Source organism: Panthera leo, chromosome A1 (assembly GCF_018350215.1).
Source record: "Panthera leo isolate Ple1 chromosome A1, P.leo_Ple1_pat1.1, whole genome shotgun sequence".
Taxonomy (NCBI): Eukaryota; Metazoa; Chordata; class Mammalia; order Carnivora; family Felidae; genus Panthera; species Panthera leo.
In genome coordinates, this window is record NC_056679.1 from 49,428,667 (window position 1) to 49,453,660 (window position 24,994).

At 37.6% G+C, this 24,994-nt stretch overlaps 1 protein-coding gene across 4 annotated transcripts in view; it reads right to left on the reverse strand.

Moving 5' to 3' along the window:
- Positions 1-772: 772 nt before the first annotated feature.
- Positions 773-24,994, reverse strand: part of TBC1D4 (TBC1 domain family member 4) — a 185,473-nt gene continuing 161,251 nt past the window's right edge. For all 4 annotated transcript variants that reach the window (XM_042927934.1, XM_042927929.1, XM_042927951.1 and 1 more), the window contains 8 exons: positions 23,254-23,466; positions 20,398-20,556; positions 16,671-16,829; positions 14,011-14,255; positions 9,515-9,674; positions 6,813-6,982; positions 4,237-4,413; positions 773-1,679 (listed from right to left, as the gene is read on the reverse strand). In XM_042927934.1, the coding sequence (XP_042783868.1) occupies positions 1,446-1,679; positions 4,237-4,413; positions 6,813-6,982; positions 9,515-9,674; positions 14,011-14,255; positions 16,671-16,829; positions 20,398-20,556; positions 23,254-23,466 (1,517 nt within the window). In that variant the 3' untranslated portion in view covers positions 773-1,445. The remainder of the gene's footprint in view (positions 1,680-4,236; positions 4,414-6,812; positions 6,983-9,514; positions 9,675-14,010; positions 14,256-16,670; positions 16,830-20,397; positions 20,557-23,253; positions 23,467-24,994) is intronic.

Consider the following 24,994-nt stretch of genomic DNA (forward strand, 5'->3'; position numbering starts at 1 on the left):
GCCTGAGGAAGCTGGGAGTTCAAATGCAGAATTGTAGATCTTAGAAAGGGCCTGGTGCCACTTGTCACTTCTCTCCAGTGGCTTTCAACAGTTTATTCTCAAACATTTCACAATTCCCCCAAACTGTCACATACAAGGGAAAGATGATCAAGAGATTAGATTCTGTCCGTTGGCAACAACAATAAAAAATGTGTCAATATACGGGCTCCTGGGTGGCTCAATCGGTTAAGCGGCCGACTTTGGCTCAGGTCATGATCTCGCGGTCCGTGAGTTCGAGCCCCGCGTCGGGCTCTGTGCTGACAGCTCAGAGCCTGGAGCCTGTTTCGGATTCTGTGTCTCCCTCTCTCTGACCCTCCCCCGTTCATGCTCTGTCTCTCTCTGTCTCAAAAATAAATAAATGCTAAAAAAAAAATGTGTCAATACAGCATATTATCTTTAGAAAACCAATTATAATCGCATTTCCATATCTTTCACTGCAGGTAGAGAGAACTAAATTAGGAGTTCCCATTTGTGGGAAAATGCCAAATCCTTGTCACCAATTGTGGCACCAAGTAAAAGGGAGTCCATTCACAACTATAAGCAGTAATTTAAATTAAAAAAGTAGAAAGTTGATCTAGACAATTTAGGTCCTAAATTAAATTTTGGAAGCCTGATACTTTTAGTTTGAGTAATAATGCTGGTCTAATTTGCTAGAAAACTAGCAACATTCTTTTTCACCTTGAGCTGGGTGGGTAGACTCCACTATGATGTCTTGCTTTCTCCTTAACACACATCCAAAGTAATGCCTCGCCTGACTCAAAATGCATGTAGACACAACATGCTAGTTGGCACAAAGCTGGCAGGGGAGGAAGGCCCCCACCTTCCTGAAAAATCCATAGGAGCATGATTGGCAATCAGATATACATAATGTCAGTAGATTTTAAGACAGATATACATAAAGTTACACAAATGTTTCTACCTCTCCACCACTGAGTGAAACATGCTGCTCTTTGGAGAAAAAAATACATTCATTTTTTTCAAGTATATTTCAATATACAAAGATGCTCTAAGCTTTGTTTCACTACAAAGACAAAATGATTTCACATATGTCCAAGGGGAATTTCATTTTAACTTCCCTTTGGTGGGGGTTTCATGAAGTTCTGATTTAAAAAAATTCACTAAATATACATCTACTCTTTTGATCTGAAAGCATGAACTGTTTGTGTCCATTTTATATATATGTACATAGTCAACAACAACAACAGAAAAAACCAGTCTACATATGTACAATGGCTTAGGATTGGCGTACTCTAGTAAGACCGAGGTCCACCAGCTAGGACACGGGTGCAGCACCAGACTCAAGTGGTTCTGTCAGCTCTGGTGTCCAGCGCTGGGCCAGCAGCACACAGACTCTTCCCTTCCTCTCCGTTCTGAGAGCATGTTCTGCTGAGAGGGCACTTCTTCAGTTATGGCTTGTTTCCTGTCTTGGCTTTGTTGTTAGGGTTGCAGTTGAGGTCCCTCAGCAGAAATTCACAATTGGCGAGCGCATCGGTGGGCAGCAGCTTCCGGATCTGCTCCACTGTCTTTTGATAAGCCATTTTCTCTTGTTCCAGAGTCCGGATTAAAGACTTCATTTTGGTCTCTCTGGTCAAAAGGTTTTCCAGATTGGATTCCAAGGTCTGGATTTTAGCATGGGCTAACTGTTTGGGGGAAAGGAAAAACAATGCGAATTCTTCCAAATCAAAAATCTGAAGACTCTGGTTCCTCATCAGACCAGCATCCCGACCTTACATGTATTAACCAATCATATCATATTACTTAATGAATAAAATAGTATGTGAAACAAATACTTTGAAACCCTTCATGAAATGGATATTTTTCAATTGCTCTAAAATAAAACTGTAGTACCAACAAAATACATCTCATTTCACTGAATACACCAAAATGCAGTATTAAATCAGCATCCTACAGTGGCGGGGCCACTGGAGTGAGTGGGATCTGGATGAAGGAGAAAAAGGAGATTCCTGATGCTTCCTGGAGGTGCTAAAAGAGGCTTTTCACCCTCTGACTAGAAATATAGGGTTTTCTAAACACATACTTTGGATCCTATCAGTTTCAATTGGTGTCAGGGGTTCCCACATAACTTGGGAACCAAGATGTGATAATGATATTTAACTGTCAATGAGAAAGTCTGTGGAGCACCACCTGGGTGACTCAGTTGGTTGAGCATCCAGTTTCAGCTTAGGTAATCATCTTGTGGATCGTGAGTTCAAGCCCCATGTAGGGTTCTGTGCTGACAGCTCAGAGTCTGGAGCCTGGTTCAGATTCTGTGACTCACTCTCTCTCTGCCCCTCCCCTGCTCATGCTCTCTCTCTCTCTCTCTCTCTCTCTCTCTCTCTCTCTCTCTCTCCCCCCCCCCTCAAAAATAAATAAACATCAAAAAAAGAAAAAAAGAAAAAGTCTGTAACCATTAATAAAAGTCATTATAGGGATGTCTGGGTGGCTCAGCCATTTAAGCATCTGACTCTGGATTTTGGCTCAAATCATGATCTCACTGTACGGGATGGAGCCCTGCATCAGGCTCCATACTGACAGCACAGAGCCTGCTTGGGATTCTCTTTCTCCTTCTGCCCTTCCCCCACTCGCACATGTGCACTCTCTCAAAATAAATAAATAAACTTTTTTTTTAAAAGTCATTATAAAATGGGTCCAAACCCACTTTCCCTAATAAGGAAGTGCTCAATTAATCACCATTGAAGCATCGAGTAATAATATTTTCTTTTTTAAAGTAGACAATGTTGTCTCTTTCTTTGAATAGGCATATGATTTTCTGTAGGCAGAGGCTAATGGAAGATGAAGTGAACGAAGTCAGTGTTCCTATTCTTGGAACAATTACTCTAGAGACTCCTCATTTTAAAAAAATTTTTAATGTTAATTTTGAGATAAAGAGAGACACACAGAGCAAGCAGAGGAAGGGCAGAAAGAGAGAGGAGGATACAGAATCTGAAGCAGGCTCCAGGCTCTGAGCTGTCAGCACAGAGTCCAACATGGGGCTCGAACCCATGAACTGCGAGATCATGACCTGAGCTGAAGTTGGATGCTTAACTGACTGCACCACCCAGACAGCCAAGAGATCCCTCATTTCTAAGGCTTTCTCTCCTAGTCATTCTTGTCAGGGGACTCACCATATAGAAACAGAGTTTTAGTGGTCTCTAGTTTGGGGACAGGTGTCATTCTGGAAAATGGGGGGTAAACAGAAACCAAGGAGCCATGAGACGCTTAAGCTCCAACTCTGAACACATTTTCCCCCACCCCTCAGAAGGTTCTCCTTCTAACCTCCCCTCCACCAATCACTCTCAAACCCTGCCCCTCAGGGCTTGGCTATACAGCACTTATCATACAAGTTACAGGTGCAGAATATTAGTTTATACTAACTTGCTTATTGCATTTGTAAATATACATTTATAAATACATATATAGTATTTTATATTCCCAAATAATTGTAAACTTGATGGCAGGGACTATGTGTTACATGTTTTCATTCAATTCTCTCGAAAATGCTTCCTTTTCTTTCCATTTCACTGAGTTTTACTCTAGACAATTTCCACTGCAAATCATTTCTGCAAATGATTTCTAGCTGATCTCCACACCTTCTCTCCCCATTCAAATGTGTCCTCATCAAGGTTTCCACAGATCTTTTGAAAGTACAGTTCAAAAACCCTGAGAGATTTCCTTCTCAGCAGGATTAAAACCATGCTCTTCATTTTGACACTGAAAGTTATCTACAGTTCTGCCTCCATCACATTCATCCCATCTCTCCCGCACATAAACCTTAGACCCCAAGATTACTCTGCTGCTCTGCCCCGTCTTCCTCATTCATACCAACCCCCCCATTCATTTCTCCCACCAATCCCTCAGGTCCAGCTCAAGCCCCAAGGCCTCCAGAGCTCTCCCAATTCCCCATATTCAACCCCTCCTCCCCTGAATGTAGCCAAATAGGTGCAACACCCTATAGGTATTTAACCAGATTCTGCCTAGAATTGTCATTTAATATTTTGTGAGTGTAAAATTTCTCTCCCAAGTGATTTTGAAGTTTATATGGGCATCTGTAGCCCCCAGAACACTTGGACGCAGTCTGCCACACAGACCCTCTGTCAGCAATGGTTCACTCTATGTCACATCTCTGCCATTCCTGGTAGATCGTTCTGTGCATGGAGGAGGCAGTCAAGTGTTTTGATCAAATCTTTATATCCTTACCTGCAACTTTTCTAGGAGGTCCATGTTTTGTCTTTTCAGTTGGTTATTGGCCCTCTCCAGCTTTTCCAAAGGTTCACTATCCTCACAGGCGTATGAGGATTCCTGAAGCTCATCCTGCAGCACGTGGTATTCCACCTCATATGCATGTAACTGTTTAGAAATGTCCATCTCAAAAACCTGCCATGAAAACACAATGGGTTCATCTGGCTTTTAGTATGGATACCAAAATACAGTCTGTGTATCTGGGGTACTTCACATAGATTTCCAAGTGCTTACTAATGAAGAATAATATGGCATATCAAAAGGAAGAAAAACAGATATGACTGTCTATATAATGACAAATGGATTATTTCTACACAATTGAAACATTCTCATAATGAGGCCAAGACGATAGAATAAGTTAATGTTTAAGGGTATTTTGCAACTAAAATATACACAATCCAGTTACTCTCCAAAAATGTAGCATACCAGATACAACATTAGTTACTGGGTAATTCTTACCTATGTGAGAGATAATCTTTGCTGATTCTTACCTCTGTTAGAGATAATCTATGCAAAATTGCATAGGGTATTTCTATAATAAAGAAACCAAAAATACTTCTAGTTACTTGTGAATGGGGTAGACAGGTCTTACACTAAATGTCTTCATCCATTTGCTAATCCTTGTAGGCCTCTATGCATCTCATATTCTACCACACAGAGAATCTTCATAATTGCATTCCCTGAGCACTGCACAGAGCTGTAGGGTTTAATCGGGGCTGCCTCTGCTCTCCCATATCGCCACCCCACAGCAAGACAGTTTGCTTAGAAGTCAGTGGATGGGTAATGGCTCCTTAGTCTAAACTTGCAAGGGAAGGGAGGCAGCAGCTGCCATTTAAGCAATGGTGTCTGCACTAACACTGTGGGGAGAAAAGAAACCACAACAAACCTGATTTATTTATCCTACCATGATCAGAGATACTCAAATATTAGAATTTAAATGGGTTGTCTAGACAACCTGGTCATCCCTCTCAAACAAGTATCAGTTTTTCCCTACCTAGTGGGAAATCATGGACACAAGGGACTGTTGCACAACCATTAAAAATGATAGCATGGATCTATATTTATTGGTATGGAAAAAGAGAGGTTGTAATTTGCCCAATGTGACAGAGCTAGTAGGTGGCAGGGCACAAGAACAAGATGTCAAACTCCCTTTCTCTTGCTCTAAACCCTTTTATTGGCCATCCCAAGTGCCTCTAGGAAAGTGGTAAACTTTATCAATACTCATAAAGCATTACTGCTTTATCTACAAATCTGAAGCTTGGTCATGCCATCTGAGTAACATCAATATACAACTACCACTTAACCTAGTCCCTGTGAAGAGCCAGGACTAGATACATGGTGTGCTGATTACTCTCCATTTGCTTCCCAGATCCAATTCTCTGCCCTCATCTATTCTGCTGGACCTGGGAGAAAGACCCTTGGGACCTGCATCTCCCTTTCACACCTCCTTTTCTGCTTGCTTCTGGTTGGGTATGGCCCAGGAGAGCAGCTACAGGAAATCAGAAAGAGGAGGAGAGGTTGTATTTCTTCCTTGCTGCTTCCTTGCCTGGCTCACCAAAAGTACAAAAGCTCCAGAAACTCCTCCTGCATAGTTCCAGCACTCACTGGGCCTAAAAACACTAGATCCTTCCTCTGCCCCCTCAACACCAGAATATCAACAGCTTCCCTCTGTCACTAGCTCCTGAGCACCTGGACAGCCATACTTGGTTCTCTTAACCCTGCCGAAACCTCTGTAAGTTGGTAGCTTTGTTTGAATCATTAAAGACCGTTTCCTGCAAGGGACCCTAATTAATACATGAAGTCTCATTTAAGCTTCGTAAAACCTCTCAGATCAGTATTGACCTATTTGAGAAGTAAGAATACTAGGGTTCAGAAGATTAGGGAGATGTGTACAAGCCCACCAACTAATAAAAAAGCTAGAGGCTGACGTAAGTCCAATACTAATTCCAAAGCCTAGGCTCTTGCCACATGTACTCCTTATACATCTTACTTTTTTTTTTTTTTTTCGAGAAAGAAAGGGGGTGAGGGGCTGAGGAAGAGGGAGAGAAAGAATCCCAAGCAGACCCCATGCCCAGTGCAGAGCCCTACATGGGGCTCGATCTCACGACTGCAAGATCATGACCTGAGCCAAAATCAAGAGTAGGATGCTCAACCGACTGAGCCACCCAGGCACCCCCATGTACTCCTTATATATTTAAGTAAGTCTCATTTTTATTTTATTTATTTACTTATTTATTTAGTCAGTCTTCCTAACTGTGTCAGCTCTGTCTTCAGTCTTACCATTGGTCTAAATTGAGATTCACCAAACACTTCTTATGTAGCACTGAACCACTTTTCCTGTGCATAGCCACACAGGCAGTTTCACAATGTAGAAACTTCACAATAATCTCACTTCCAAATAAAATAAATCTGATGAAATAAAAAAAAAATCTATCAAGCAAATCTAAGTCTTTATACTAAAGCATTTTTAATATATATTTAGTAGAGAAACTGCTGAGTGATCTTATATCTTGCCTTTATCATTTTAATCATACCTGGGTAATAATTTTTTCCATTTCAGATGTATTCATATCAGGTAGCGTGGTTTTAAGAAACTCGACAATACTTTCAAAGTTCTCACATTCCATTATAAGTGTCTCCTGGCTGCTCAGCAGACTAAGCGCAACCTTAAATATAACTTCAGTTCCCTGAAGAAAAATAATATCTAAAAAAAAAGACATACGATTTTCATGATCAAAATTATGCATCCACTATTGTAAAAAGTACACTCTTTGTGTTAATGGATTGTTGTGTTTCTTGTGGTGGTGTTGTTTTTAATGCAGTGGAATCACGGAATATTCTACAAAAGAATATGGTCAAAATTACCTAGATTAAAAAAATATATATGACTGAAACCAACAAACAGATGTTTACCTATTCTTCTTACTTCTTTAGGAATGTCAGATAAGGCCAGAGAAGAAGGTTAATTATATATCTCTTTGTCTACGTATTTATAATTTTTATTATTTATTTATTTATTTTTAAATGTCTGTTTATTTTTGAGAGAGAGACAGACAGAGCATGAGCGGGGAGGGGCGGAGAGAGAGGGAGACACAGAATCTGAAGCAGGCTCCAGGCTCCAAGATGTCAGCACAGAGCCCAAGGTGGGGCTCAAACCCACGGACTGTGAGATCATGACCTAAGCTGAAGTTGGATGCTTAACCAACTGAGCCACCCAGGTGCCCCTATGTATTTATAATTTTTAGTGGCAAATTTAGTGGAGACTAGGTAAGCCTAAAGATGTTTATTCAACTGATACTTCAATTTTGCTTCCCAAGACTATTACAAAAACAAATCAGCATAACCAATTAGTACTATTTAAATTCTTATTACCATAATAAAAAAGTAAATGCACCATCCACATACAATTAAACCTATATTAGAGCAGGAAATTAAAAAAAAAAAAACTTTAAAAGAAAAATCAAAAGTAATATATAACCTAAATCAGAAGTGAAAAAGAAAAAAAAAGAAAACCTACCCTAACTCTGAACTCTGCTTCCTAACAAATACAAACAGGCAATAGTTTTGAAAGTACCAGATATTTCTATATGAAAGGTTCAATCTTTGCCACTCTGGAATCAGTAATATGTAATAAGCAAGGGAGTCCTTAGAAAACAGGGAACTGTGACTTTGGCTCATGCATCTTTCCCTTTCCTGACTACGTCTATTCTCTACTAAATTCAAAGAAAAGGACTGAGCAGCTACTGCAGAGCTGACAGCATCAGTCATATTTTCATTGCAAAAAAAAAAAAAAAAAAAGACCTGGGGAGGTTTGTTTCTTGAGCTCTGATATCACATTCCCAAGGGTAAGTCAAAGAGAGATGCTTTCAAACATCGTTTTATCATTTTGATTTGGTAAATTATTCTGAGAAGAAAAAATATATAGATCCTAAGAAGAATATATATATAAAATGAATGAGAGGATTTTAAAAGACCCAAAAATAGGAACCCAACCCCTACCCAAAAACTAAACTGGAGAGAAGCAATCAAGTATTTCAATAAAGAAGAGAAATTTGGTGACCATTTGATTCTGCACATCTTCATTTTTCTCTTTTGCTGCACTTTGTCCAAAGACCATATTACACTAATGCACTGTTTAACTTTTTAAACCACAGCCCCCAATAAGAAAGAAACTATATACTGTAATCTGATGCATGTGTACATATTACACATATATCTTCAAAACTGAAGCTTATCCAAACATTTTTCTTACCATTTGATATCCTCTGATATTTTCGTTGTATTCCATTTTCACTCATTTTTTTTCTAATACTGGTAATAATCTACAATTGGGCCAAATACAATTTGACAAAGAGCTCCAATTTAGCAAAGGCAAAGTTACAAATATCACCATGGATACAAGATAAGCAGAATGTAAAAATTGTAGGAGCTCTTTCTGGGGTCACAGAGGTCCTAAACATCTTTAAGAACAAACCTCTAATAAAGAGTTGTTTTTATTTATTTTTTATTTGTTTGATTTTTAAATAATGGATTAGATAAACATAACTAAAGACTTTTGAATGGATTTAAGGGCCCCCAAAAGATGCATGAACCATGTCATACTCTCTTTTTATTCTTGGTGCCTAACAATGTGATGAAGCAGAAGGAACTCAGTAACTAGCCCCACGCCTTACTGGCCATGTTTGGTGCTGTTACCCTGAGCCACCCAGTCTTAGAGACTGATGCCAGTACTGCACTGGCATGGAAGGAGAGTCAATTAAGCAACAAAACAGGAGTTTCAGTTACCCTATTAACAAAATCAGACTGTCATTAGAAATCACACTGATATAAGTTACGTCCGTTGACTCAACCAGAAAACATGTTTCTCTCTGTTTTGAATTAGTGTTGAAGGAGATAATGGGGAAGTAAAAACAAAAATAAAAACTGAGCTAAGAAGCATGTGTATAAAAAAATATGGAAAATGATACATAGTAAGTCCTTAGTTTGGATTAAAAAAAACTTCTTCACATTTTACTCAAATACAGGATCCAATTCTTCTTTCCCTTTAATTTCAATTTCATTTAAGACCAATATGATTTCAAACTACTCTCAGAAAAGAGCCAGGCAAATTTATTAAATTCCATTAGCAATTTGCTATTCTGTATAACACACGATAAAACAATCAGGCACCACACTGGGGAGAGGGATATTCCTTGGATTAACAACATTGTACCATTTGATCATAGGCATCTCTTACCAAAAACTCTGGCTACAAATCCTAGTGGAAACTGAGAGGCAAACAATGTGAGGAACCAGGGGGCAGCATAAAGACTGGGGCTGATTTCATTTTCTTCAAGATGATTGTAGAGATCTCTGTGATAGTCATGAAGAAGCCTGGACAACTGGTACATTTGAATCTAAAGTTAATTTGGAGAAGAAAAATAAAATATTATGCATTTATCTGTGCATAAAATACACTAACTTTAATTTTATTTACCCCAATATTTAATAACAAAGTCACACATATTCAATACATGAAAGTAGTTAGTATTTTATTTTTATTATGTTAAAGTTGATATTAAAGTCTAAGTTCACTTAACTGAGGTCATAAGGCAAGTCACTGAGAGTCCATCTGAGATGACTACACAGGTTTCTCTATCATATGTTTTTTGGTATCACATACATACATGGAAATGGTTGTTTTTCCTCATGTAGGAAGGCACTGCTTTTGGAATTTAATCAGAATTGCCCTGGCTTAGGACTCTCATGGAAGGTCTATTTCAATTTCAGACCAATTCCAGAAAAGCCTCCATTCTAAAGACTCTACATTTAGTTCAGAAGCAAAGTTTGTCTCTGTTTGCTGGGCCCAGCAGCTGAGTTACAATGGAGCTCTGGCTTCGACCCCACCAGGCAACGAGTGCTGCCAGGATGCTGCCTGGCTTAGAATGTTATGGAGGCAGAAGTTTGGGATAGGATTTCTAATATCCAAGGTATTCCAGCAGCATATTTTTTATGAAAAGGGTTAGGATTAAAGCCAAAAGTGCTCTAGTATTAAAAGAAGAAATTATTTCATTCGGTTACTGGTTTATTATTGGTATTTTAAAAAACATTATAAAGGCAGAATTATAGCCTTTAAACTCATATGTCTGTGGTATCTAAAGGTAAGGCAGTAGCAAATAATCAACAAATTTGTGAAGTGTTTAAATTTTTATCCACACAGTAACATCCTGAGTAGTGGTTCCTTGATCAGTTATATCCGTTTGACATTTTAGTGTGAAATGTGTATGCTATTTTATTAAGTCTAGCACAACTTCTTTCACTAGACAATATCATCAAAATGTTACCCTCAGGTAGTTAGCTTTATAAAAACGCATCAAAATAACCGATTATATTGTGAATTCAACAGTTTCCAGAGCACAAAACTAAAAATCAAAGTACTATATATAAATACGGAAAATTATTTGTTTGATCTTTATCAATAACACATATCTGTGGAAACTAAGGTCCCACACAAACTAAAAAGGACAGAAAGAGCCACAGGAAGTCATAGCTATGAAACACAGAGCTTAGCTGCAGTCAAACATAAAGGTTTACAAGAATGCGATTATTATCTCAGTCATGTTGAAAAAAATCATAGATTTCCCTGAAGCCATTTATAATTTAGAAACTAGACATCCTATGTTCCATCAATAGAAGAATTAGTATTTTGGCAGCACAAAAATCAAAGAAGTCTAATTAGCAGGATAGAGAGTAAAGCATATTGGCAAAAGCATTCTGTTCTTGTTCTGTTAGGATTGTGACACAGAAGCAATACTTCAACGTTATTTTTTTAAGAACCTTTTTCTTTTCTGCATTCTAAACCAGGAGATCGGAACATTTCCTCCATCAAGGTATATTTACATTAAATTTCTTCTGATAAAAGCAAATAAAAACATAATTCAATCTTCCTTTGAAGGAAACTTTAATAATAAAATGCCATCTGCTAAGAATAAGTAATTCTTCAGTTCTGCCATACAGATAACATGGCAACTCTTCCAATGGAAGATTTAGAGTCCGAGGAGGGAGATGTGGAGAGAGATGAGAAAGGTAGAGAAGATGGGGAGAGGGGAGAGCAAAGACGTCAGATAAAAGACACAATGCTTTTACACTCAACACAGAAAACTGCAGCCACAGAACATAAGGAGACAAAGTTAAAAGAGACCTCAACTCCCTCATTTTGCGGATAAGGGAACCCAGGCCAAGAACCTGGAGTGTCCACGCTCACACTGTGCAGGTAACCAGAAATCCTACCAAGTGATCCATGCCCACTGCTGTTTCCACTTCTGAAAGTTACATTGATTGGATAAAAAAACACTTTCTGCTCCCGAAGGTGGAAAAGTGTTGTACCTCACTTACAGAGCAAAAAGATCTATTCTCCTGGAATAAGGTCCCCAATCTTGCAGGTTCTACAAATGCTGCCAAAGATTGAAACATCTTCATTGTCATAATTATGGACATAAAATATTTACTGGCAATTGCAAGTCATATAAATGTGTTAATCCAATTTACATGAATTCTTATGATACCAAACTGATGATTTTTTTAAATTGAAAACAACTGCATTTCTAAATTGAGAACTACATTTATTTATTTACTTACTTATTTATTTATTAGAAAGAGCCCAAGCGGGGAAGAAGGTCAGAGACAGGGAGAGAGAAAGAGAGAAGAGGGAGAGAGAGAGAGAGGGACAGAGAGAGAGAGGGAGAGAGAGAATCCTAAGCAGGCTCCACACTCAGCACAGAGCCTGATGCTGGGCTTGTTCCCACAACCCTGGAATCATGACCTGAGTGGAAATCAGGCAGCAGAAGTTCAACTGACTGAGCCACCCAGGCACCCCCTGCATCTCTCTTTCCACTTAGGGACCTAAATCAAACACTACTCACAGGTACTTTCCATTCTTTAATATTTTTAATATTAGCTATCAAAACCTATTTCTGGAAATCAGAGCTACTTAATTTGTTACGAGGGCACCAATGCTTCCTATCCAGTATTAGATACTTTAGAAATAAAGTAACAAATAAAACATTCCATTGTCGTTATTTGACTTGTGGCATGTTAACACACCTGTGAATAGTCATCAACTAGGAATCAAGTCACTATATTTATGGATCCTGATAAAGTCCCTTTATATGAACTCACATCTGAAAACCCAATGTTAAGAGGGAAACCCTATCTCCCTAGCAAAAATTTCATCTTAAAAAAGTAAAGAAGGGGTGCTTGGCACCTGGGTGGCTCAGTCAGTTAAGCCTCCGACTTCGGCTCAGGTCATGATTTCACAGCTTGTGGATTTGAGCCCCATGTCGGGCTCTGTGCTGACAGCTCAGAGCCTGGCACCTGCTTCAGATTCTGTGTCTCCCTCTCTGCCCCTCCCCTATTCATACTCTGTCTCTCTCTCACTCAAAAATGAATAAATGATAAAAAAAAATTTTTTTAAGAAAATGAATCGCTTCCTCTCCATTGATCCTCTCAAGAAAATACCATTTACTGTAACATTCACAAGGTGAAAACCGAGTCCTTTTTTGCCTGTAGAATGGTAACTAAAATATTAAATGTAAAAACTGATCCTTAGGAACCAGGAAAAGAATATATTTTAAAAGCATTTTTAAAATATTTCACTTCTTATCTACAGCATGATATTATGACTAACAGATCTTGCCTACCTCATTTCAAAGGAGGAGAACTCTGACATTCCTCTCTTGAAAGTCTTCTTTTATATTTTTACTACTAAAAGCTTTAAATTGAAAGGTAGTGGCAGTTGGTGATATCATATCTATAGATAAAATTTAAACTGCTTGTTAGAAACCAATACACTAAGGAAAGGGGAATTTTAACTAGAAAGGAGAAATGTGTAGACAGGGAGTCCGAAATAGGTTGAAGACCGCAGTGGGAGTGAGTACCCCGCTTAAAAGGACTAAAACATCTTAATGGTGCTTCTTCAGTGCATGCTAAGAAAAGCAGACCAAAAACTACCACTGACTTTGGGCACCTTTTCCTCTAGAAGGACCTATGTGACATAAAGATAAAGGAGGAGAGACATGGTAAGTTCAAGAAGAAACATGACACAGATATGTGCCGCTGATGCACTCACAGTAAAATAAGGACATATTTTTAGATTTAAAAAAAAAAAAGATTTGATTCTATTCAATTGACAGGTTGAGGAAAAGCGAATAAAGAAGACTTGATTCTTTCTCTATTTCCACTTGCAGACTTAGGGGAGAGAGACTTGAGTACCCACTACCTTTCTAGAATTGCTCATTTATTCACTTCAGGAACTTTATGGAAGAGTTTTTCTGCATATAGATGTCCTACTCTTACAGGTTTAGCAAAAGTACAAATCCCACATACTAAAACATCAAAAGAAGCCTCTACGTTTATACTAATTCCAAGACAATGGGTCCAAATTTCTTTCAGTCTTTTCTAAAATTTGTTTTACTGTTTATTTATTTTTGAGAGAAAGAGAGAGAGGGAGAGTGCAAGTGGGGGAGGGGTAAAGAGAGAGACACACACAGAATCTGAAGCAGGCTCCAGGCTCCAAGATGTCAGCACAGAGCCCGACCTGGGGTTCAAACCCACGAATCACAAGATCATGGCCTGAGCCGAAGTCAGACGCTTAACTGAGCCACCCAGGCATTCCCAAATTTCTTTAAATCTTAACTGTAATGTAGAAGAGGGCTAATGCTACGATTTCTGGTAACAGCTTCCCATGTGCCTCACCTGCAGCGACATCATGTCAGGTCTGTACTGTTTGCGGAAGCCCTGGTCATACATGAGGAATTTCAGCATCTCAAAGGCTTGCTCTTCGCTCATGTGCAGAAGCAGGACTCCAGCCACAAAGCTGATCCCCTGACAGTAACCCACTTCTTTGTCCAGCAATGAGTAGGCTTTCAAGAGGTTAAAGAGTGAGAGCTGCCCTGCCCCAAGCTGTGCTGAAAAATAAGGGTGAGTAGGAAATGTCCTTCCTGCAGAGGAAGAGAAAAGAAATATTTTTGAGATATCCTGAGCTTTGGAGATAAAAGTGAAATTGCAATGCAGTGAGTTCCAGGAAATAAACATTCTTTTCTGAACCAGTGAGAGCTGTGTGGAATACCCATCTAACTAAAACTCTCTCTCCAGCAAGTCCTAGGTCCTACCTGCCAGACCACCACCCCATCTCTACACATACAAAAGTGAAGAAAACATTTGATGCTAAAATAGCACTTCTTTCTAGAAAACAACAATAACGAAATTCACAAACAAATCATGGACATGTCCAGGAGAGATCCCAGGAAAACAGAATACAAAATCTATTCTGGCTATAAATGAAGGCAAATTCCAAGTTCACATAAAGACTACCCTCCAAGTAAAATCAGAATTCTATCAAAGTTATCACATTATTTAAAAGGAAATCTTAGTAGCGCCTAAACAGAATTAGTCCTGTTTTTCCTGTATGTAATATGCCACTGGAGGAGCTTTTTGAGGTCATTTTGTTTTATATTCAATCTATTGTTCAGGAAATACTTCTTTTTTTCAAATATCCTTTGCTCTCTGTTTCTTAAACCACCTCCATGAGCCATACAGACCTCTTTTCTTTTTTCAAAATAGCCAAAAAGCAAGTAAAGCAAAGGGCCAAGCTGATTTCAAATAAATTCCCCTCTAAAATTCACCTCTGAGGATAAAATTACCATAGAGATACCCAACAAGCAAACAAAATCAGTTCTGGATCACTGAAAAGCTGGTACTAAACACTGAAACCCACCCATCTTCATCACCCAGGCTGTAGACACTGGCATGGGACTTTTCTTATGCACAAAAATGAAGGGGAGATCAGTTTCCTTGCAAAGTGACTACTCATGTCAGTGAGAACTTATAAGAATGCCAGATTTTTAAATGTTTTCCACCACATATGCTTAAAAGTGATCTTGTTTCCCTCCTCCCCCCAGGAACTGATAAGATTAATTTCTGCAGAGCAAGGGAAACATATGAGAAAATAACAAGAACACACTGAGGAAACACAGATGGCTACAAGTAGAGTTAAATAAACAGTTTTTTAATCATCATTTTACTTTATTACTTAAATTTTTTGCTGAAGAAAACTATAAATGTACTCTCTACCCAAGACATTAATTCTAGCTTCATTTTTTTTCTGACCAGCCTTGCCTTATAATCTAATTGCATCATCTCCTTCTCTTTATTCGGATATCTTCATTAGCCCTAAATGAACCATCCCCATTTCTAGTCTGGTCATCAATTTCTCGTCACAGAACCACAGATCTGTGGGGATCCACAGGGATTGCCTAGTTCAAGGTCCTCATTTAAATGAAAGGACTGAGTCTCAGAAGCAAAATAATTTGCCTAAAACCACAGTTTAGTGGTAGAATCAGACAAGAACTGAAGTCTTCAGCTTCTCTGTAAAATTCCCCTTTACAAAAAATATTAAATCAAAAAATACTAACTGAGTTGGGTCCTTTCCCAACAAAAGCTGTTTATCATCCAAAAGGAACAGAGATCAAAACTAGGCTTTGGCCAGTGATTTTTATATGCCCTAATATAAGGGGACCCCAAATATAAGGTAACCCCTTATTTTCCCAAATGGGCTCAAGTAACATATCTGGCCACTTTAAATATGCCACCTTTCAGAGATACAGATAAAAAAGTCAAATGCCAATGCACAATATTTAATCCAATTAATCAGACATTTTTAAATAATAAAATATATATTATAAAATGATAAATTAGAGAAAAACTAGAGACAATGTAATTTTAAAAATCATACCTTTTTTTTACTTTCCATTAGTTATTTGAAATACAGACTTTAAAAAGATAGCTTTATGACGCTATCACTGGAAATTCTCCCCAGTCACAAGTAGCCATTCATATAATATTAGGACAGCTCATTTTCCTTTCATCCTATAGGGATGTATTCATGATTCCACAGCATAACCACTTATTGTGCTGCTTTTTAAAGTGATATTCAAAGGCCTGTTTCAATTTTAACCTATTCTATCCTATTTTAAAACCAGTGTTGATTGAGAAAATAAATCCCTAACCCAAACAAAAGTCAGTTTTTCAAAATACAGGAATTGAAAGTCCCTGATAATATGACCTTTATAATGATTCAAATATAAGATAACACCCTTTTTCGGGGGCAAAGTCTGGGGATGAAAACTTCATTTTGTATTCAGGCATTTATGGTATTTTCAACCAGACATGAAGTCAACTTGCCCTCAAGAAAGGGGAAAGTCGGCAGCTCTGTATAATTCAATTGGTCCTCTTTAGCAACACCAAAACCAAAACAAAACACAAACTACCACAAAACCCCAAGCAAAACCCCCCAAAATACTCAGGAAAGGGACGTATCGTTTGCTTTTGTACAATAATCAATATGACAAACATACCCAAATCCACAAGAATGGCATGCTGCTGAGCAGTGAGCTGCTTTAAAAGTTCCTTATAGGAAACGTCAGGAGGCTGTTGTTTATTGGGCAATCTGTGCCTGAGACGGTATTGTAAAGCTAGGAACTGCCAAATTTCTCCTCGTCGACTTTTGGGAACACCTACAAAGATAAAAGGCAAGGTCTTGATCTCTGGAATGAAGTTGCTAAACCACTGATGAACTATGTAATGCCTGAAAACAGGCAGCTGTAAGGTCCTGTGTGCCATCCTCCCTCCCATCACACAGTATGATGTGCTGAGAGAGCATATTTTGATCCTGAAGCTGCTGATATCTTGCAAAAGATATCCTGAAGTTTAATCCTGAAGCTGCTGATATCTTGCAAAAGAAAACCCTCAAGTATCAATAATAAAGGCAATCCTGGGCGCCTGGGTGGCTCAGTGGGTTAAGCGGTTAAGCGGCTCAGGTCATGATCTCACGGTTTCTGGGTTTGAGCTCTACGTCGGGATCTGTGCTGACAGCTCAAAGCCCAGAGCCTGCTTCAGATTCTGTGTCCCTCTCTCTCTGCCCCTCCCAAGCTTGAGCTCTGTCCTTGTTTGTCTCTCAAAAATAAATAAATGTTAAAAAAAATAATAATGAAGGCAATGTTAACATCAGGTGCCCAACACTGATTGGGCACCTAATACAACATTCCATCGATGGTGCATTGCCACTCAGCATTGTACCTGTGCTCAGAAAACAACCAAATGAGGCAGGTGATTACTATTATCCCCACTTTCCAGATGGTGAAGCTGAGGAAGAAAGAAGCAAAGAACTTGCCCAAGTTCACACAGCTTGTAAGTGGAAGTTTAGGATTAGAACTCTCTAAGTCTGGCTTCAGAGGCCAAATTCTAAAACCATGAAATGTATCCCTGCCTATTCCCACCTTTTATTTGGTTTAAAGCTAGTAATAAATGCCAGTACTTATAAATTCTAAGCATTTGACATTAACAAGTAACTTCATAAAAGAGAATTAAAAAGCATTCTTATATGGTCATACGAGAATGAAATAATAAAAAAACTGGTCAATCCAACATGAAGGCATAACTGGATTGCTACAGAACATCCTTGGAGAAGACAATATCCAGCATATATAATGAAACATTAACTCCATTATGCTTGAGAACTGAAAGGTATCACAAGCAGTTCAAAGTATACTAAAACTTTGCTTTTTATGCAAAAGAATATGAAGTAATAAGTACTGGGAGGGACAGAAGTCAATTCTGTATAGTACAGGTAATCTTACTTCACAAACTATTTTCAATTCAGGTAAACTATATCGGGAATAGGTATATGAGCTCCCAGCGGATTAAGGAAGGTTTAATGGCACTAATCTTTTTGAACTTCAGCACTATCATTTGCATAAACCAAAAGTATGATGGTCCAAAAGGTATAACTCTGGCTCACTGACATGATTTATAAGACCTTCCACAATATACCTCTAAACTACCTTCTTCAGTCCCATTACCTCCCATTCTGCACCATACACTAAGTAAAAGAAGCTTACAGTTATTTTCACACCTCCAGTTTCTTATTCCTATTGTTGCTTTACGGACTTCCAAGTTCCCCTACTTTACTGCGCAGCATATTTCTATTCATCTGTTATGGGTGAGCCTGAATGCCATTCTGCTGAAGCTCTTCCTCACATCTCCAGGAGTGATCACTCCCTTTTCACATACTATCTTGACACGCACTCAAACATCACCATATTGGATTAGCTCTATACTGCCCGTGTGCCTATCTTTCCCGCTTCCATGGTAAGCTCCTTGAGAATAGTGAGCAAACTTTCATCTCTGTATAAGGCAAACCAAGAATATACATTGCTACTTACACATCTGTAGGATGAATGAATGAATGATCACATGTAAAATCTCATTTTGGGGGTAACTTTCATTAGCCCACTAAATGAATCTCTGATAACATGAGTGGGCTGTTTTATTATCCATCCAACAACAATTTTGCAAGAAGGCAATTCACTTCAGCTAAACAAGTCATCTGTTGAACATCTAACACATAGCAAAGTATAGAGACTGGCACTGAGGATACTTCCTCCCTGGGAGATGAATAAATCCATTCTTGGGAATTAGTCTCATTCATTCATTCATCCATGCATTCATTCAGTAAATAACTTATGCAAGATCCTTTTTAGGTGCTAGGTATGCAGTGGCGGGGTGAGAAAAACATTAAACAAATATATGCCTAAATACAAAATTATAATTATGATAAGCACCATTAAGGAAAAGAATCGTGAGAAAAAATAATGAAGCAAAATGAATTGATTTTGGTGGAAGAGAGGGATTTCTGAGGAAATGGTATTTGAACTGAGATCAAAAAGATAATAGGATTTTCCAAGCTGGGAGTGTGGGCATCAATCCCTTCAGGAAGGGAAACGTTTGAACACCCTCAGAAAGGCAAGGAATGGGGTGAGAAAGGAAGAGGAGGAGGAGGGGTGAAAAGAAAAGGATGATGGGAAATAGGCAGCAGGTGGAGAGGTAAGGATGAGAGGTTAGGGAAAACTGGAACATTCCATGCAAGAAACAGCCTGGGACATATACTGGGACCCAGTGTACTTCAACCTCTTTGGAACACATGATACAGGGAGGGAGGAAGCAGAACATGAGATCAGAGATGAAGGAGGCAGAGATTATGGTGGGCCCTGGGCATAGTGCTCAGAGGTTCAAATTGTATCCTATAAGAAATGGGAAGCTGAGCACCCCTAAAAATCTTTAAAACTCATACCAAAGAATAGTGTGATCGACAACCACACACATTCTATTACCCACTATTCTGTCTCCCAAATAATGCAATCAATGAAAATATTTAGGACTTCCATATCTTCAAGGAAAAAAAACCAATAAATGTAGCATCTTACAAAATTAATCTCAACTTCATTTAAACTTAACTATGCAAGAGTTTCACACATTAATCATAAGCTTTTAAAACAAGATTCATTAACAGATATCTTTGGATATTCTTGGATTTTTATTTTGCACTCAGCTTATATAGGTCATGAGATCCTCATTTTAATAGCTGGGTCACAGAAATGCACCTCAAATATTCACATGCTAAGCAGTTTTAATTTTAAATTTAAGATGTTTAACTATCAGCCATTTTATATGACAGAGTAGCAATGCAGTATAATGGCCAAATAAAAGCAATTTTTCCAAAATAAAGGAATATATACATGGAAGGAAAACTGATTGATGAATAAAAACATAAATCTGTTTACATGCACACATACGTGTAGGTGAATATACATATACATATAAATATAAACATTTCTGACTAAATGATGGAAATGAGTCTAGTTTGTAAGTCTAAATTATTTTTATGGATATGATCCAAGGTCTCTACCCATGCATTCACTCCTTTCTTGATAAACAACAAAGACAGCTGAGAACAGCTGGTTGAAGAAGACAGGAAAACCTAGAAGAAAAGGTGTCTGCTAACTCCTCAGGGACCATCTCTCCATTAGCACTGTTTTCTTCCCAACAAAGTCACTGACTGCAGTCAAAAGCAAATTACTTCCCTTTTTTTATAGGTAAAGCACAAGGACAAAATTATGCCCGAGCTACACAATCAAAAAATCTCTAAAGATTTTCTCTAAAAAAGATGATTAATGATGATCCACCTGAAACTAATGTAACATTGTGTGTCAATATTACTCAAATGAAAAAGGCAATCCAGAATACCTTCTTTAAGACAAATATGAATGTCTTCCATATCGCTTCTGATTTTAGCTCTGCAGTTCAACAACTTCTTATCCCAGGTTAGTAAGACCTCCTTCTGACATACACCAACTTCTTCATAGTCCAGTTTAACTTTTCTGGACTGGAGTTCATCTCTGCTTGCTAAGAAAAACAAAAGAATTTGTGTAAAACTGATGTGTTCCTAGAACACAGAATTTTAAACATTTTGTTGTATTTGTAAAATCATACCAAATGATTTTTAGGAATCAACCACTAACATGTAGTCACAAAGTAAACTTAAAAAAAGTGAGGATACATGAAACGTTCCCAAACAGAGTCATATCACATAAAAAAGTATCAGGAATAACTTTCTAAGGAGGTTTTACTCTGTATCTTACAGATGGGAGCTCTACTAAGCATAAAAAACTAAGTGTGTTCCCTACGCTGTAAGTTTCAATTTTTTTGACAAATGTGATAGCCTCAGATGTGACAACTTGCATCATTTTCAACACCAATGATATTTTATATATGACCTATATGAGAAAACAATACCTCGTGCTAACCTTGATTAGAGAAATACTGACCATGGTAACCCAATACATTTTTATAATTATTCCCAGAGTTACCAATACTTCTTTTAAAAATGTTAAGTCATGTGCCTCTGTGTTCATTTTTTTCTTAAAGAAAAAAATTCATTTTATTGAAATTAACACTACTTCTGTTTTTAAAAATAGTACAGAATTCTCTCTTGTTTAATGGTCTAAAATATAAGCCAAAGCTCATTAAAGAAAGGCCTATAAAAGCAACTACTAACTTGATGTGTTCTTTATCTTGAATACTTGATTCCAAAAGAGTAAAGGAAGAAAAAACATTTAGCTATTTTTTTTTTCTTTCATTAGGATCACATTGAACAGGAGTCTCACAGATTAACGTGTATTCATTTAAGCTCACAGTGCTCAACCCCTTACCTTCTGCAACACAAATCTTTGTCATGCATCCAAAGTCCTCGACAGCACAAAAACAACAGCAGAATGAGTATTACCCTTTACTTAGTGTGTTTGAAACCATTCCAAAGAATTTAAATATCTTATAATATGGTTATTCAAATAAAGAGTAAAAGTTTCTACTGAAAGTCCAGATATAACCAAACTTTCACTATGAAAATACTCCTGGATACCACTAGATGGCCTACCTCTTGGATACCACTAAACTCACAGAGAGGAGCTTTGCTTCTCAATACTTGCTTTATATTTCTCTATGGTAATCAAATTTTTTTGAAGAAGTGGGTTCATTAAAGCTAATAATTAATATAACCCTATATGTTACTTTACTAATTATTTTTTTTATAATGAACAAAAGCATATTTCCTTTTTTTCCCCCTGCAACGTTCTCTAGATCTTTATTCATTTAAGAGAATAATCAAGAGCTATGTGCCAGCTTCAGGCCCTGAGGATAAAATGCTGATTAAGAACAGTCAACATCTGCCCTCACCTGGTTAACTAGGCAAAAAATAAAGAACCATCAATAAATAATTATCCATTGACTAGAATTTTAATAAGCTCAACTATTTTTTATCTCTGTTACTTAAATACAGAAAAAAAAGAACTCATAAAGGTTTCTGACCATATCTGCTAAATGTCACCTCCTCTCTTATCCTAAATATGAATTGAATTTCCCTCAAAATCTATAAAATCCCGGGTGGGCATACCATTTATCACATCAAACTTTTAAAAACTGTACCAATAACGATCAATTGGGTTTTAATTTTAAAGAAAAAAAAAAAGATTTACTTCCTAGGATATTTAAAACTTTGCGTACTTCCAGTCTGCCAAGAAAACAGCAATGAAGAAAATTACTCCCTTGCAAACTAAATATTGTTCAATTTAAAAACAGAATTGAGTATTAGGTGTAGTAAGAGGAATCTTAAGATAGGTGATGAGCATAGAAATGTGAATACCTGTTCTTAAAAAAGCATTTTGGAAGACAACACAATAAAAGCAAGCCAGAGAAAAACCTAAATTGTACATTTTCCTATAATCTTGTAAATCAAAGGACCCACTTAAGCTAAATCATTCATTTTACACATGTGAAAAACAAGGCCCTTTTAGGTTAAGTGAACTGCCAAACATAGTAACATTAGTACATTTTTTGAGTTTTGGTCCCGTCTGCACATCTCCTTATGTGTGGCTCATAAGGAGGTAAATAACATCATTCTTTCGAAGTCTGGAAAACACATTCTAAAACACTTATTCATAAAGTAAGCAATAAAGCACCAGTAATACCACAGAAGCTATTGTAAATTATCCAATTATAAATTTAATGATTTGAATATGATTTTTTAAGTAGAAAGTATATAAAGCAATAACAAAAATTAGGAACTTTGATTTGATAACAGGTAATTAGATAGTTGAACTGGGTACAATACAAATAGAATTTATTTGAAATAGGCACATTTCCCTTATTATAAATGCAATTAGCCTAAAAGGTGAAAATCAATTTCAAAAAGAATTTTTGAAATATTTTTCATGTTTAAGGGTTTTTTTTTAAGTAATGCACAATAATATTAGACTTTCAGTCACATCAAATACATGGATGCCACACTATGTACATTTTCTGTTACCCAAAAACACTCTAAAGGTGTCTGATGTTTTAGCTATTAAACAAAAATGCAAATATTTTAAGCTGCACATTCCCATGTCATTGCAACCTCACAAAATAAAATGAAACAATTATAATCAGTAAAATCCTAGTCAAAGTGCATTTATACTCCTTGGCTGAGTGTGGGGAAGACGGGGGTGGTTTTAACCTAAAGCTTTCAATTATAGTATCATATCATTTAGCCCTGATTGAATGGCTAACCTTCAAGTTTCTGGTTTTCTTTCTCCATTCGAAGCAACAAGATTTGTTGATGTATTGCTTTTCTCCACAAACTCCTCAGTTCTTCTGACTTCTTTCTTTCTTCAGCCTTCTCTGGATCATCATCTTCACCAGACATGAATATAACCAGTGGTTCCTCCTCCATGGTTGGAGCAAGAGGGGACAGTGGCAGCAGCTCGTTCCTGTCCAGTCCATCTGCAGAGAAGAAAACAGTGAGAGGCATTCCTAAGCAGTAACCCAGACTACGCGGAAGCTTTCTCTAGAATTGTTGTTCTCTCATCCTATCTTCCACCTTTAAAGCTTTTCACAAGGCCACTTTCCCAGTAACTGCATTTCTGGAACTAACAGCTTAAGTAAATTCACTAAACTAAATTCCCCTGACAGATTTCCCTCTCGAGTTGAAACGAAAGCACATGTAATTTCTGTACTTCTTCTTTCTGCACACAATGACCTATAAGATAGGTGCTCTAAGATGAACTGGCAATCCCCAGAGCCCAACACTTCTGCAATTTATCTTTGTACATTCTTTGATTGTGCAAAACAAAAAGGTTACGTGAGTAGGTAATAGTGATCTCCTAAGGTCTCCATCTACCATCAGACACAGTCAAGAGAAGAGCAGCTGAACAACGTGGGGCCTGTCTTGGCTCAGCACCTCTGCTCGCTCCTGCAACATTCTCTTACCCAATTCCTGGAGCTCGCTCTCTCCCTCTGTTCCAGGCCATTCTTTGCACCTTTGCCAATTAGTTTCCTATTAACAAACATGACTATGTCTCTTAAAATATTTCAACGGTTGCTTATGCCCCAAAGCACAAAGTCCAAACTACTGCAAACAGCATATGGACAGCTTCAGACTCCTGCCTCACGTAAACTTCCCAACCTGTGTTTCCATCTCCCATCCTCTGCTCCCATCATGCTGAATTTCTCACGATTCCCTAACCTGCAAAGTTCTCTCCGATGATATCAGAGTTTTGCTAGTTTCACTTCCTGAAACATGCTTCTCCCAGCAATGAGTTTAAATGTAAATATCCAGCATTCCTGTGAAGCTTTCTCTGGCCACCCTAGGCAGAGTTAATTTTTTCTCTAGTAATGTCAGTTTCTTGTTTCTTTTTCTTTACTAACTGACCTCTGCCCTTACCCTTATTATTTATTTCCTTAATAAATAATTTTTAAAAATTTTACTCAAGAGCTCCTTTTCTAACTTCTTGAATTAAATACTTAGGTACATTTGAGTTTTGTCTTTCCTGATTTTAAAAATGCCCTTTAAATACAACTCAGTGTTGATGTGCAGGGCTCTGAACATATTTTCTTCCTTCTAGTTTCTAGTAGTTTTCAGTTTCCAAACACATGAAACATTTTAGTTGTCTTCTAATTCTTGATTCCTTTTTTTTTTTTTTTTTTTTGCACTGTAATCAGAGATTATGTGATTGTTTCATTAAAATAATGCCTTTGTGGCCAAGTACACAATTTTTTGGAATGTTCCATGTGCACTAAAAATGAATGAACTTTGCCTATGGGGGAGCAAGTTTCTATATAAATATTAGACCAAGCTTGTTAAATTATATTTCTCAAATATTAACTATATATACCCTCCTTGTATTTAATTTTTAGAGAAAAATATGTTAAAATCTCCCATGAGAGCTACTGATGTATTTCTTCCCAACATTCTGTGAACTTCTATTTTCTAACTTTCAAGGCTATGTAATTATGCATGTTGGCATAATTG